Below are 13,905 nucleotides of genomic sequence, written 5' to 3' on the forward strand. Positions count from 1 at the left end.
CAGCCCAACGCAAATGGCCGCGCGCATTAGGCAATCAGTTCGACTTGAGCGAAATCTTATTTCTTTGTCTCACTACTACAAGATGCTTTAAGCCTTCCGAGGATCAACGTACCGAAAACATACGTTAGTGTAAAATCCAAACCCCCAATTGAATCCCCAAATTTGCTCAACATGGAAGATAAAAGTATTAGTATAATCGAACCTAGTGTTCATTTGTAAATTTCTTGGTTTGTGTGCATCAGATCTTCTATATTCAATATATCACTCTGGTGTCAAGTTCGTTGCTAGAATTAAAAGCATGAAGATACAAAAACAAATGTCAGCTGTGTTAAACTCGCTGGAAAACAGGAAAACGCACAAGAATGCTTGATTTCACTTGCTTCCGCTGACTGGGAGATAAACGCCTTCTGCGGTCGACCAAATATTCTCAGCTCGCTTGTCTCGGACACCACAGACCTGCAAAAATAATGTTTTAACTCAGGAAACAGAGAATTAACTAAATGAAACCCTCAAACGTAAAACACCTACAGAATTTTATTTTTTGCACATGGCAGCTAGGACTGCGTAACATGGATCATTTTTTGAACGTCGAACAACATTTAAGATAAAAAAAACATTAGCATCAACTGAAGTCTAGTGTCTCTCAACACCAAAGACCTGCATATGGCCGTTGGTGTTTGTTTGGTTTGGCTTTTTTTTTATGTTGGCTCATGGGATTCCTGATGGCAGCCAAACAGGAAAACTGTGGCTCGAGTTTTGTATAATTAAATTTCAATCAACCTATAATGTGATTTGGAGTTCAATTAAATTAATCCAATATAATTGATAGGATCCAAACAAGCTGCAAGGTCATTCCCACAACGTTTTGAAAAAGGAAAAAAACAGTTCTAGCAATAATAATTAGGATTAGCCAATTTCTGGCTACTGGCTTGTGAATCATGGTAAATATTCCAGTCTGCATATATGATTTTCCTTGATAATCTAAGGATCAAGGGCTGCAACCGAAATTTAGAGTTCTCGAAAAAGCAACTGATGTTGACAGGCAAACATCAGAGCATACTATGATTCAATTTTTCTTAACATAAATATCTGGAGTTTCTTAACATGCACTACTGAAGCACATGGACAAATGAGGTCAATATATGCCCGAAAAAGGTTATCGGATCTACAAAAAACAATTGGTGCACATAAGTTGCAATTATTATAGAACTCACCTCCTGCTGCCCACCCCCAAGCCTGTTGTACTTCTTGTTGTGACTGTGCAGGTAGCCTCCAGTATCAACATGTCGTAGTCTTACTTTCTGGTCCCGCTTCCATACCTTATCCTTTCCCTCAATTTCTAGCCTGCATAAAGGAAGTCATTAAAATAGATTAGAATTAGGCAACCAAATAGCTAGCATGCATCTCATCTCAAAATATAAGTAATCATACATCCAATAGTCGCCGGTATCTGATTGCCCATCATCTCCAAAACAGCTAACCTGTAGAAGTTCACATTCTTTAGGGGCACATACTTAGTTCAAGAAAATAATGCAAAAGAAACATAGAATATAACAAAACAATTTTGCCCGTGGCAAAGCATTGTTAAAATGATTTCCTCACAAGTTCATTTAAAGTAACAAAGCTGATCATGGTTAATGTCTATCTGCATCACACTACAAAAGCTGAGACATTTTCCAAACATCCAGATCATAAACAGGTCCTGGGCTTAACGCAAGATTTAGGAATCCCAAGCTTCAGCACAACAATAGAGCTGCAGCAGGTCAACTGCGTACACTTCCTCCTCTGCCCGTTTTACCTCCTCCCCGGAATGAATCAGTCTCGCCCAAAAACATCCTACTGAACATTTGGCAGGATGTTTTTCTGTGTTCTCCAGTCTTATAAGATCACAGATATGAATATACGATGGCTACTGGGAATCACGTAATGCACTATATTCATTTCTAGAGAGCAAAACCCGTTTCAAGAGGCTTACAAAATGAAAAATATATTATTTGAAGCAAAAATAGCATATCAGGTTGTTCAATGTATCAAAATTAACCGTTAATAGGTACCAGACTAACCTCTAGGTTACCAGATAATGGTGAAGCATGCAAGTGGCTATGCAACCATCTCCTTGTCCTCATGTGTTGCAACCTGACGATGCTGCCAGTTTCAATGGCATCACCTTGTTTAGCTGATGAATCAAGAGTAGGTTTCACAATCTGCAGGAGTACAGAGCAAGTCAATAGGAGATCTTGAAGAGCATCAGAACCCTGCCTACTTCAGGGTGGAATATCAGACTACTTGAAAGGCAAATCATGTGTATCACACTTAACTGCCTATTCTTTAGACAGAAAATATCATTAGGTTGGGGTTCTGGGTTTAAGAACGAACAAACTAATAGACTGGCAGTCTAGATGTTACAATTTCAGTTTCATCATGCTACTGGTGTGATCCATCCATTTTTCTAGTGATAAGTCACACCAGTATAGCTACTCCCTCCGGTCCTTTTTAATTGACTTGAATTTAGTACAAAGTTGTACTAAATCCGAGTCAATTAAAAGAGACCGGAGGGAGTACATAATTATCTAACCAATCTAAGTGAGGAATTTAAGTAGCGTTCCTACCTGTGCAGGATTGAAAAACTGATGCCGAATGATTTGTGTTTATTATCCAGACCTTACACCCTTTGTCATTCTCGACACAGTTTCTCGCTGTTCCACTCTGTTTTCTAACAACATGGTGAAACTATTTGCATTTTGAACAATGAACGGCCGATCTAATCCAATCCAACGCTGGCTTGTGAAATCTAGACGAGGGTCAATTCAAAACCTCCATGTGTCATGAATTGGGAACATGACATGGCGGCAATTACACGCTAAGTGAGACCAGAGCAGATCCACGAAATGAGACCATATGAATGGGATGGAGACGTACCCAGTAGCTATTGGAGTCGTCGGTTTGGGGAAAGCCGGTGACGGACTGCTGGCCGCTGCCGGAGCCGTAGGCCACGTCGTGCGAGTGGAGCCTCACCTTCGTCTTATCGTGCATCAGCTTCAACGTGCTCCCGTACGTAATCTGCAACGCCACACAGATCTGGATCAATCCCAGCCCCTCGCGGAAACCAAATGTTTTCGCAGATCTTAAGATCTGGGGAGCTGACCTCGAGCCCCTCTTCGGTCACGGGGGCGGCGGCTGCGCCGTTGTCGACCCGGGAGCTGGCGCCGAGGAGGAGCGCCACGGCGAGCGCGAGGAGGGACGCGGCCATCGCGACTACGGCCGTGGTGCGACGGGACCTCGGAGGCAGCGGCGGCGGTGACGGCGAGGAGCCTTTCCCCTTGGCGGCGGCGCCCGGCGGTGCCGTGGCCGCGTCTGGTGAGCGCGAGGCGCGCGGGGCCTTCTGGCCTTTCCCGTCGGCGATCGGCGGCGGAAGGACGGAAGTGGTCTCGCGCGGCCGTGCTCGTGTTCGCTCGCGGCCGTTGGGATTTCACGAGCTCGGGAACGCTTTGCTTGCCGAGGTCGTTGCTTCCGTGGAGACTGGGGTGATCGGGACCCGCCCGGCTTCCACGTGTAGAGGGCCAACCAAGGGATGACACGTGTTATGGATAGGTCACTAAGCGAAATTGAGACCGTAGGTGGCATGATGTGCGGCACGGATTGAACATGATAAAGAGGTTCAATGGAGACAGCAAGTCGACGGCATCTGCTTTTTTTTTTTTTGAGGGACATGACATCTGCAAAGCTCCCCTAAAAAAAATGATCCGTCTTTTATTTTCTAGCAGCATATGTGAACATAATATCTATATCTATACCTAATAATAAAGGAGCTAAGGTTTCTGCCAAAATTTTCGTCCAACTTTTTGTTGGACGATTTTGCCCTCCCACCGATTCGCATAATACACAGAATTGCCACCGTACCGGTTCGTCCGTTTTTCCCTTTTCCTTCCTCCTCTAGCCGAGAGACGAAGCAGAGAACTGATGTGCCGCGTGGGCGCGATGCGCACGCCTCCCGCCATCCGCTAGCCTCCGGTCGAGCCCCGCCGCGGCAACACCTCCGCGCCCCTCCGGCCGAGCCGCCGCCGCGAGAAATCCTTCGCGCGTCTCCCGTCGCCGGCGCGCGCCCTCCGGCTAGGCGGCCCGCCGCGGCCGCACCTCCTACACGTCTCCCGCCGCCGGGCAGGCCCTCGAAGACCGCCGACGTACAGGACCCCGCCGCCGGCCGCTCCGCGCACGTCGCCATGGCCGAGACGGCGGCGGAACGACGCGTCGCCCCGCCGTGTCCCTCGCGTCTTGGAGTCGGGAGATCCTTTCCACGGGCGGTGTGTGACACCGGCCCCGTCTCCGTCTCCGTCGCTTGAGCGGCGGCCGCGTCACGCCCGAGCTCGGACCTCCATGGCGAGGACGGCGCACTTCCTGATCCCCTTTTCTCGCGTTGCAAGGAGGAAGAAATGGGGCAGCTTCGTCTTCAAACGTGGATCAAAACGTGTGGTCCGGGACGTCTGAACGTGGTGTGGGCCGGACCAGTTGATGTTGCTCTGCCGGACGAACGGCCTGGTATTTCGTCCATATCAAACACGTACAAGACGAAAACTCTGCACCGTCCGTCGCGTTTGAGTTTATGCCCGTAATATTCCTAGCTGGTTATTTCTTCCATCCATCGTGTAAAAAAAGAACTCCTCTCGATTTTCTATATAGCGACCACGGTATAGAAGAGGATATTGGATCGACCATAATGCGAGACGGACGGCCCATCAAAGCTCGGAAGCGAGAGAGAGCCAGAGAGGTTGGTCGATCTACCAAGATCTATGCCCTCGGAATCTCTCGACACTGTATGAAATCAATGATGGTGACGCCGAGAATAACGTCTCTAGCGCCATGGGGCGCACCTTCATGGCCTGCTGGTCGCGTGTCCCAAAGTTCGTCGGCTGCATGAGTAGTTGCGGCCACCTTCAAGCATGGCATGTACCTGCTGGCCGCCTGACCCAAAGTTCGTCGGCTGCAGAGGTTCGTCAGCTTGCACGTAGTATGTACATCGGTCGAAGAAAAGTTCGATCCAGATTAAAACGGATGGGAAAACATGTTCGTGTCAGTTTCACCTTGAAACACCGGAGCCACTCGATTAGATCAAATCGATTCCGGACCTCCTTCCTCTCGCGCTAGATCAAATATCATCTCCGTGCTTCGCTGGATTCTGGCGCGGCCGCTGTCGCATCGATTTCAAACTGCTATAGGAGTTGTTCTGCAAGGGCCGCTACGGATACAACGCTGCCGCCGTCGCATCGACTTTCATCAGCTCTTCGAGTTGTTCTGCAAGGACATCTATGGATACAGTTCGGCTTGGCGGTGCGCCGCCGGATCGCGCCGGGCCGTCGGGTGCCGCCGCTCGTGGCTGGACTTCGACCGGCTCTTCGAGATTTTTGCAAGGGCCGCAACATCCGGAAGTTGGCCGAGTTAACCATATGGTTTTGTCGACGGTGATGGTGATGGTGATGCTATATGGGATTTTCGAGGTCGCTCTGCAACCTGGGGCACATGGTTTTCGTTCACCAAACCGTACAGAGAGCGCAGGCAAGCCAAACTTAGAGACACTTTGCCATGCATGATGTCCGTGTCTGCTTGTGTGTTGAATTGCGGACTAAACCACGCAGAACTAATGAACATCCAGGTAATGCGATGAAACATAGCCTCTAAAGTGTTCCATCTCCCCCAAGTCCGTAAAACATGACTAAAGTTGATGTCTTTTGTGGCACGATGATGGAGCCAAGCAGTCCATCTGGTCAATCCGGTTATCGATTGAGCTAAGCAGGTAACTGTATGGCTGTTTCTATTTCCTTCTTATAGTTTCTGTTTAAATCAACGTATCATGTATCTAAACTATTAGGAGGTTCAAAATTCAATACAAAATGGTGGAAATTAGTTTTTTTTGGTTCAATGCCACATCATGATACAATATGTTATACAATATTCCCAACAATTTTTAGTATAACTTTTGTTCTCCAACTCTCAAATCAAGTTTGTTGTTTAAATGGATTTTGATCCCCAAATAAGTAATGGTTGCATCCCAAAATTATGAACATTTGCAATTGTATTATATCTATTATTTAAAAAAATGAGTAGGGGTGGAGACGGACAAATGATTTATCCGCTCCGAGGGAGGAGAAGGCCTTAGCGCAGTGGGGTGGGGTGGCGATAGCGGCAGACGATCTTTGCTAGCACAACTTCAGATGCACGTGTATTGGGTGGTCTAGCTTAAGGGCACGTGTATTGGATAGCCTAGCTGAAGCGGCGGACAAAAGAGGCAGTGATGATGCGTCCGAACACGATGCACACCTTTATCTCTCCCGTTGCAACGCACGGGCATTTGTGCTAGTATTTATCTTATTTGTGTTGTATCCTTTCTTTTTCTCTTTGCCGGATTTTATTGCGCAATTATAATCAGTGAATGCTTCATATGCTACACAGGGTACAAAACGCGCCAAGAGAGGTCTCACCCTCCGTGTTGTTCACAGAACAAAACGCCTCCGAGCGGGGAGAACTGGAATTGCCTCTAGTTTCCATATCCTAATTCTATTTGCATCCAAACATCTGAATTAAAGGTCTAAATTCTAATTCCTCAATTCTAGTCTCAATTCATTGCAACCAAATACAGTGTTAGAGACATTCAGCTAGCATTGGCTTCTATGCTAAATCATATATCATACTCCCTCCTTCCGGATATAATTGATGCGGAGGAAAGCTAGCTAGCAGAGAATATATGCATGTGCGCGCGTCAATTAAAGAAGACCCGAGGTAGTAAAACTGTGGCCTTTTCGCATTTGGACACTTGGTTTTGTCGGCATAAACCACCCAGCTTCATCAAAGGAGCATCTGCTTGTGTTGGTAGCCACTAATTGCTTTACCAAGTGGTGGAGCAGAAATATGATTCGCAAGGAGTGATCTAATTTATATTTGGGCACATTGTTCATTGATTTGGCATACTCGACTCTCACTATATATCAAGGTACGTCCTTCATGACGAAAGAGGTCAAGCAATTTGCAGAATCACTTGGGATTAAGATGATCAGTCGGTCTTCTTATTACGCTCAAGACAATGGGCAAGCTGAATTTACCAACGAAATTTCGTTCAAGTTCGTCAAGAAGAAAATCGAGGATCATCCAAGGTGGTGCATGAGGTGTTACTAGAAGCATTCTAGGCTCACCATCTCAAGACATGGAGTGACCAAAGTTACACCATTCGAGTTAGTCCACGGACAAGAGCCAGTCTTACCCACAGAGGTGAATCTGTCAGTCTTAAGGTTTTCTCGTCAAAACGATTTATATCAACTAAAGACTACACGATCTCTTGATATATGGACAACATTGACGAAGTGATTGATAAAAGACTTGTGGCTTTATAGGCTACCTAGAAAGAAAAGTTACGGGTAGCTAAGACTTATAACAAGAAGGTCCAGCTTAAAGTCGACAACTTCGTTAAGAAAGCTATTCGGCCGATCGGTTCTGTAATGCAAAAATTCAACAAGTGGTCACCTAACTGGGAAGATCCTAAGGATCATACCCGGCAACTCGTATCTGGTGGAATCCATGGAAGGACGTATGCTTCATCGTGCTATTAATGGAAAATACTTGACAAAATTTTACCCATGTATGGCAATCCATCTGAACACCTAAAATGACTGATATACATATGTTGCCGTTAGTAGAGACATGGCCGATGAGCTTAAGCATCGTCCTTAGAAACTATATACATGGATTATTTTATGGCATGCAAGCTTTGCTAGAAAACACAAGAGCATATGTTAGCACAAATTTTGGGCTACCTGTTGGCTGAACAAGCCGAACCTGTTGAAGACTAAGAAGTTAGATGCACACATTCTATTTTGAGCTAGATTCAGGAGCAATCCGAATTGTTGGCCACCTTGGTCCCAAGGAGGACTTATGGCCACTTAAGTTCCAAGGCGGATCCTGGGCCACCTTAGGCCCAAGGCAGATTTGCGCCACCTTAGGGCCCAAGGCGAATCTGAGCCACCCTAGCTCCAAGATGGATTTTGGCCTAAGGCAACCCAAGGAAGAAGGTAGCTTGGCGAGGAAGGGAGGCACATGAACTTGCAGAATCCAAGAGTCACGCCAAGAGGGAAGGCCAAATGAGGACTTGTTGCGGTCAAAAACCCACCAACGAGCAGCGACGGGCAACACAGTAGAGCCGGGAGGCTCCCAGGATTGCGGTGGACCCTGGTCCCTCGGACGACGGCCCGCAATGCCTTCTGGCACACGTCCTGGTGTTTACGAGGGCGTGCCACCTGACCTATACCACGGTCGGGAAGGTGATGGATTGCTTCGACTAGTTTCCTGCATGGCAAACACGTAAACATTAAATACGAGCCCCGATCGGCTCTTAAGTTGTTCTGTGGATTGGCTCAAAGAGCCGATTGCCTCATGGTTCATGTTAGAGTTATAAGGACATGGGGATCATGCTTTATCAATATCAAGCTAAGCTAATCTACGATAGTCTAGGGTTTTCACCGTATAATCGGAACATTCTATGCGTAATTGAGCCTAGCAGATACATAAGATGATGGAAAACCAACCCTAAAGAGGCCTAAAAACCAACGTGAAGTTGATCCCCGGAACAATCCCTCTAGAGCTTAATATACCACACCTTACGCACTACCGGATCGTTCAACCCGTTTATAAGGCCTAACCATACGGATATCAAACCAATCCTTGAAGAACAAGGAGCAACTATAACGGATTAGATCTACTAAATAAAGAATCAAGCAAGATGTCGCCCTTACACCTAACATAGGTGTAAGGGCAGCTAGATATCGAGGGGTAGCGTAGCTAAACAAGTGCATCGTGAAAGCATTGTGATCAACCCCAAAACACCTAAGATAAGGGTGTTGCTCGCCATCAAAAAGGCTTCAGCACGAGCAACACCACAACGACGAATAAACTGATACTGCCTAGATCGCAAGATGCGATCCAGGTAGCATGTTGCTTACCCGGGAGAAACCCTCGAAACAAGGGGTGGCGATGCGCCTAGATTGATTTGTTGTGAACGTGATCGTCCTTCTCTCTCAATAACCCTAGATACATATTTATAGTCCGTAGACTCTCTAACTTGGGAATAAACCCAACCGTGTACGAGCTAAACTCTATCTCTTAATTCTAACCGACACGTAACCTACTATAATTTACAGATACACGGGCAATCTAGCCCAATTCCTCGCGCAATGCCGGTTCAGAGACACTTCAACACATGTCTTCTAAGCCCATCTTCGGTCACGGCCCGTCTCCAAACTTGGTTAAATTCTGGTGATAACACATGCCCCCCTGGTTTTAGCAATGATAATTTCAAAACCACTCTGTTTTTTCTGCTTCGTAGGGTCACGTCGCGGCAGAGCAGAACCGTCGCAGAATCTTTCATCATGATGCCTTGCCTTCTCAGCTTCTCTGCACGACTTGACAGATTCGGCACCATGTCCTCGAAAACCGCCACAGCATTAAATCTCCACTATATCCCCTTTTATTTAACCGCATCGAGCAACTTGCTTCTTCATCCCCTTCCTCAGTACTAGCCACCGAAAAGCCCTCCTCCACCATGGACTCATCCTCCTCCTCTCGCCGCATCGGCTCTCTCCTTCCAATCTTCTTCCTCAAGCGAGCCGATGCCGAGCACAACCAATGGGATGAGCCGGAGTGGGACTTCGACTTCGTGCCGGATGGCCCACCCGAGGCCCTCGTCGGGTCGGATGGCGACTTGCCCCCGACCGATGGGGAGGACGACCTCCGGTTCCTCATCGACGGGGAACCGGTGGCGGAGAGTGAGGATGACCTCCTCTCTCGGGGTAGCTTCACCCCCTCCGACGAAGAGGAAGAAGAGGAGGATGAGGAGGACGACGCCTCCTCCAACGAGGATGAAGAGGAGGACGACACCTCCTCCGATGAGCCGCCGGCGAAGCGCTTCCGCGGCTGGGCCTGGTCGGATGACGACGAAGACGAAGATGATGAGGAGGAAGAAGCCCCCATTGAGGGCTACGGTAGTAGCGACGAGGAGCTCGCCAGCAGCAGCACCGGCGGCGGCTACAGCGGCGACGACGAGGACAGCGACGGTCCTTAGAGTAGGGACCACTTAGCATAGGACTAGTAGTAGCAATCTGTCCTCCTTTTGTTCCTCCGTTCCTGAGCAATCGGCTCCTCCTTGTAAAAAATCCCCTGAAATAACAGTTGTTCCTCTATAGTCGACGGCTCCGCATCGGCTTTTCAGCTCTAAAGTCGATGGTTAGTGCATCGGCTATGCTTTTGTTTAGATTTTTTTTTATCGTCCGATTTCATACATCGGCCCCCATATTCCACTGCTCAAGTTGATGAAATTTTTTTTACTAGCCGATTTAAAATCGGCCCCATATTCCATACATCGGCTATGATGTTGTTGTATTTTTACTAGCCGATTTAAAATCGGCCCCCGTATTTCACTGCCCATCATCCCACATACTTGGGAAATACTTCTTGAGATGCTGGCCATTGACGGCCACTGGGAACTTCACACCATCCAACTGCTCGAGCATGTATGCATTGCCCTTTAGGACCTGGTCAACCCTGTACGGCCCGTGCCAATTTGGAGACCATTTACCATACGCCTTGTCCGTAGTCCCCAACGGCAATACAGCTTCCCATACCAGATCACCAACGTGGAACTCCTTTGGCTTCACCTTCTTATTATATGCACGAGCCACCTTGGCCTTGTTCTCCTTAATTTTCTCAAGTGACCAAAGTCTAAGTTCCGTCGGATCCTCAACGCTATCACTCATCGGGCTGCATACTCTTCGGCTTGTCAAGTCATTCTGAAACGTGACACGTCTCGACCCAGCCGTGATCTCCCAAGGTAACACGGCTTCTTGTCCATAGACCAGATGGTACGGCGAGGTCTTTACCGCCCCATGACATGACATGCGATAAGCCCATAAAGCCTCCGACAAAACCTCGTGCCAACGCCTAGGGTACTCGTCGATTTTCTCTTAATCAGCTTGATAAGGCTCTTGTTGGACGCTTCAGCCTGCCCATTTGCTTGAGCATAGTATGGGGATGATCGGATCAACTTAATTCCCATGCCCTCGTAGAAATCTCTGAACTCGCGAGAAACGAAAACCGAACCTCCATCGGTCGTGATGGTCTGGGGTATCCCAAATCTGTGGATGACATGCTCTTTCACGAAACTGATAACGTCCTTCGATGCCACAGACTTCATAGGGACGGCCTCCACCCATTTAGTGAAATAATCGGTAATGGCCAAGATCCACTCGTGGCCTTTGCTCGATGCAGGATGGATTTTGCCGATCATGTCCATGCCCCATCCTCGAAATGGCCAAGGCTTGATGATGGGGTTCATTGCCGATGCTGGTACCATCCGAATGCTCCCAAACTTCCGACATGCTTGACACCCTTTATAGTAATTGAAACAGTCCTCAAGCATGGTGGGCCAATAAAACCCCGATCGCCCGATCAACCACTTCATCTTATGAGCCGATTGATGAGTTCCACGGCGCCTTCATGTACCTCGTGTAAGAGCCGATTTGCCTCGGCTGTTCCCAAACATTTGAGAAGTAACCCTTCCAAGGTCCTATAGAACATGTCATCTCCAATCGGGACATACTTCATGGCTTTGTACCTTATCCGTTTAGGTGCCCCCGAGCCGGATCTTTCAAGTAATTGAAGATATTGGCTCTCCAATCATCCGGCTCCATGAAATGTATCCGGACATCGGCTCCTTCCACTCGTCTCCTTATAGCCCGACGCCATCCGTGCGAGATCGTTCGCCTCCGTATTCCGCGACCTCGGGACCCGGTTGAAGTTTATGTACCTAAAGCTGTGTCACCGGCTCGCGGCAATGCATCCATAACGGGAAGAGCGACTCGCTCTCGCACTTGTATTCGTCCGTGAGCTGGGAGATCACCAACTTTGAGTCTCCAAAGAGTTCCACCGTTTCCGCCCGGCTTCAATTAGCAACTCCATCCCCTTACGTATCGCTTCATACTCGGCAACATTATTGGTGCAAGGGGTAGATAGCTCGATGGAGAAGGTGTAGGTTGCCCCGGGGCGACACGAGTAGGATGCCGATGCCGCAACCATCATCGCAAACTGACCCATCGAAGAACATGGCCCATGCACGTATAGACAATGCTGCTATATTAGTGTTGATTCGTTCAGCGATTAGATCGGCCAAGGCCTATCCTTTGACTGCTTTCGCAGGTTGATATCGGAGATCCAATTCCGATAACGCGAACATCCATTTACCGAGTCGGCCTTTCAAAACAGGAGCCGACAGCATGTGCTTGATGACGTCTGATTTGCAAATGATGACGATTTCTGCCGTCAGAAAGACGTGACGAAGCTTGGTGCAGGTAAAAAATAGGCAGAGGCACAACTTCTCGATCTCCGGGTACCTCGTCTCTGCATCCAACATCCTTCTGCTAAGGTAGAAAGCAACCCTTTCCATGCCATCATAGATTTGCACTACCACTGAGGCGATAGAAGTATCGGCTACTGACAGGTAAATATAGAACGGCCTGTCTTGCTGGGGCGGAACCAACACGGGCGGCTTCGTTAGATACTCTTTAATCTCATCAAACGCTCGCCGTTGCTCGCCCCTGATGAAACTCCTCATCGGGTTTGATTTTTACCAATCCCATGAACGGCTCAATTCGTCCCGACAGATTAGAGATGAAACTTCGACGAAATTGATTTTGCCGATGAGACTTTGGAGTTCCTTCCGGTGGTAGGTGGCTTCATTGTTCGCACTTGCCTCTTGACTTTTCGAGCCGATTTCAAATTCCGCGTTCATGTACTAAGAAGCCCAGGAACTGACCGGCCGTTACTCCAAAAGCACACTTCTTTGGATTTATTCTTAGTCCGAACTTTCTAGTTCGGTCCAGGATGCGTCGCAAATCCTCCAGGTGTCCTTCCACTGAGACAGACTTGACCACCACATCATCAATGTAGATCTCCACCAACTTGCCGATCAGATCATGAAAGATGTAATTCATGGCTCGTTGGTACGTTGCACCGGCATTTTTCAACCCAAATGTCATGACCACATACTCGAACAAGCCCACCGAACCCGGTACTGCGAAGGCGAGTCTTGTGTATATCTTCCGAGCCATGAAAATCTGGTTGTAACCGGCATTGCCATCCATGAAGCTTAAAACCTTATGACCCGCCGCTGCGTTGATCAACGTCTCAGCTACCGGCATAGGGTACTCATCCTTCGGAGTGGCTCTGTTGAGATCGCGAAAATCTATGGCGACGCGCCATCGGCCGTCCTTCTTCTCCACAGGTACGATACTAGATATCCACTCAGCATACCTGCATGGCCTGATGAACCCGACGCTCAACATCTTCTCAATCGCCTTCTTGACTTCTTCTAGAATTTCGGCCTTCATCTGCCGTGCTCGTTGCTGGAACGGCCGAAATCCTTTCTTGAGAGGTAGCCAATGCTCAATGATGCTCCTGTCTAGCCCGTGCATCTCTGTATAATCCCGAGCAAAACAATCCGGGTATTCTTTCAACAAAGCTATCATCGGGCCCCTCGGATGCGGATCTAACTTTTTGCCGATAAATGTTGGTCGTGGCTTATCCCCGGGACCAATGTCGATCTCTTCTAGCTCATCAGCCTGACGTAAACCCATACCCTAGCTTTCCGTCGCCTGTTAGATCGACGTTGAACACAGAGCGAACGTATGGCGAGGATAATTTCGGCCGATTGCCGGAATCGGCCTCCATGTTGATTGAATTGCTCAATGAAGGTTTACAACTTGCATGCGCTCCCTTACGAGAGGAAGCCTCCCTACCACGACTACGTGACATGTTTGAAGTGAGATCCTTGCTTTTTATTTTTTGGGGCCGATCGCGGGATCGGCCTTGCCACGT

At 48.1% G+C, this 13,905-nt stretch overlaps 1 protein-coding gene across 1 annotated transcript; it reads right to left on the reverse strand.

The window, feature by feature from the left end:
* Positions 1-212: 212 nt before the first annotated feature.
* Positions 213-3,250, reverse strand: LOC124682674 (stromal cell-derived factor 2-like protein). Its single transcript, XM_047217315.1, has 6 exons — positions 3,146-3,250; positions 2,920-3,060; positions 2,064-2,204; positions 1,432-1,481; positions 1,215-1,344; positions 213-456 (listed from the first exon to the last, which is right to left on the reverse strand). The coding sequence occupies exons 1-6, from the start codon at positions 3,248-3,250 to the stop codon at positions 373-375; spliced, it is 651 nt and encodes a 216-aa protein (XP_047073271.1). The 3' UTR covers positions 213-372.
* Between the last annotated feature and the right edge of the window lie 10,655 nt (positions 3,251-13,905).

This window comes from Lolium rigidum, chromosome 1 (assembly GCF_022539505.1).
Source record: "Lolium rigidum isolate FL_2022 chromosome 1, APGP_CSIRO_Lrig_0.1, whole genome shotgun sequence".
In the NCBI taxonomy this organism is placed as follows: domain Eukaryota; kingdom Viridiplantae; phylum Streptophyta; class Magnoliopsida; order Poales; family Poaceae; genus Lolium; species Lolium rigidum.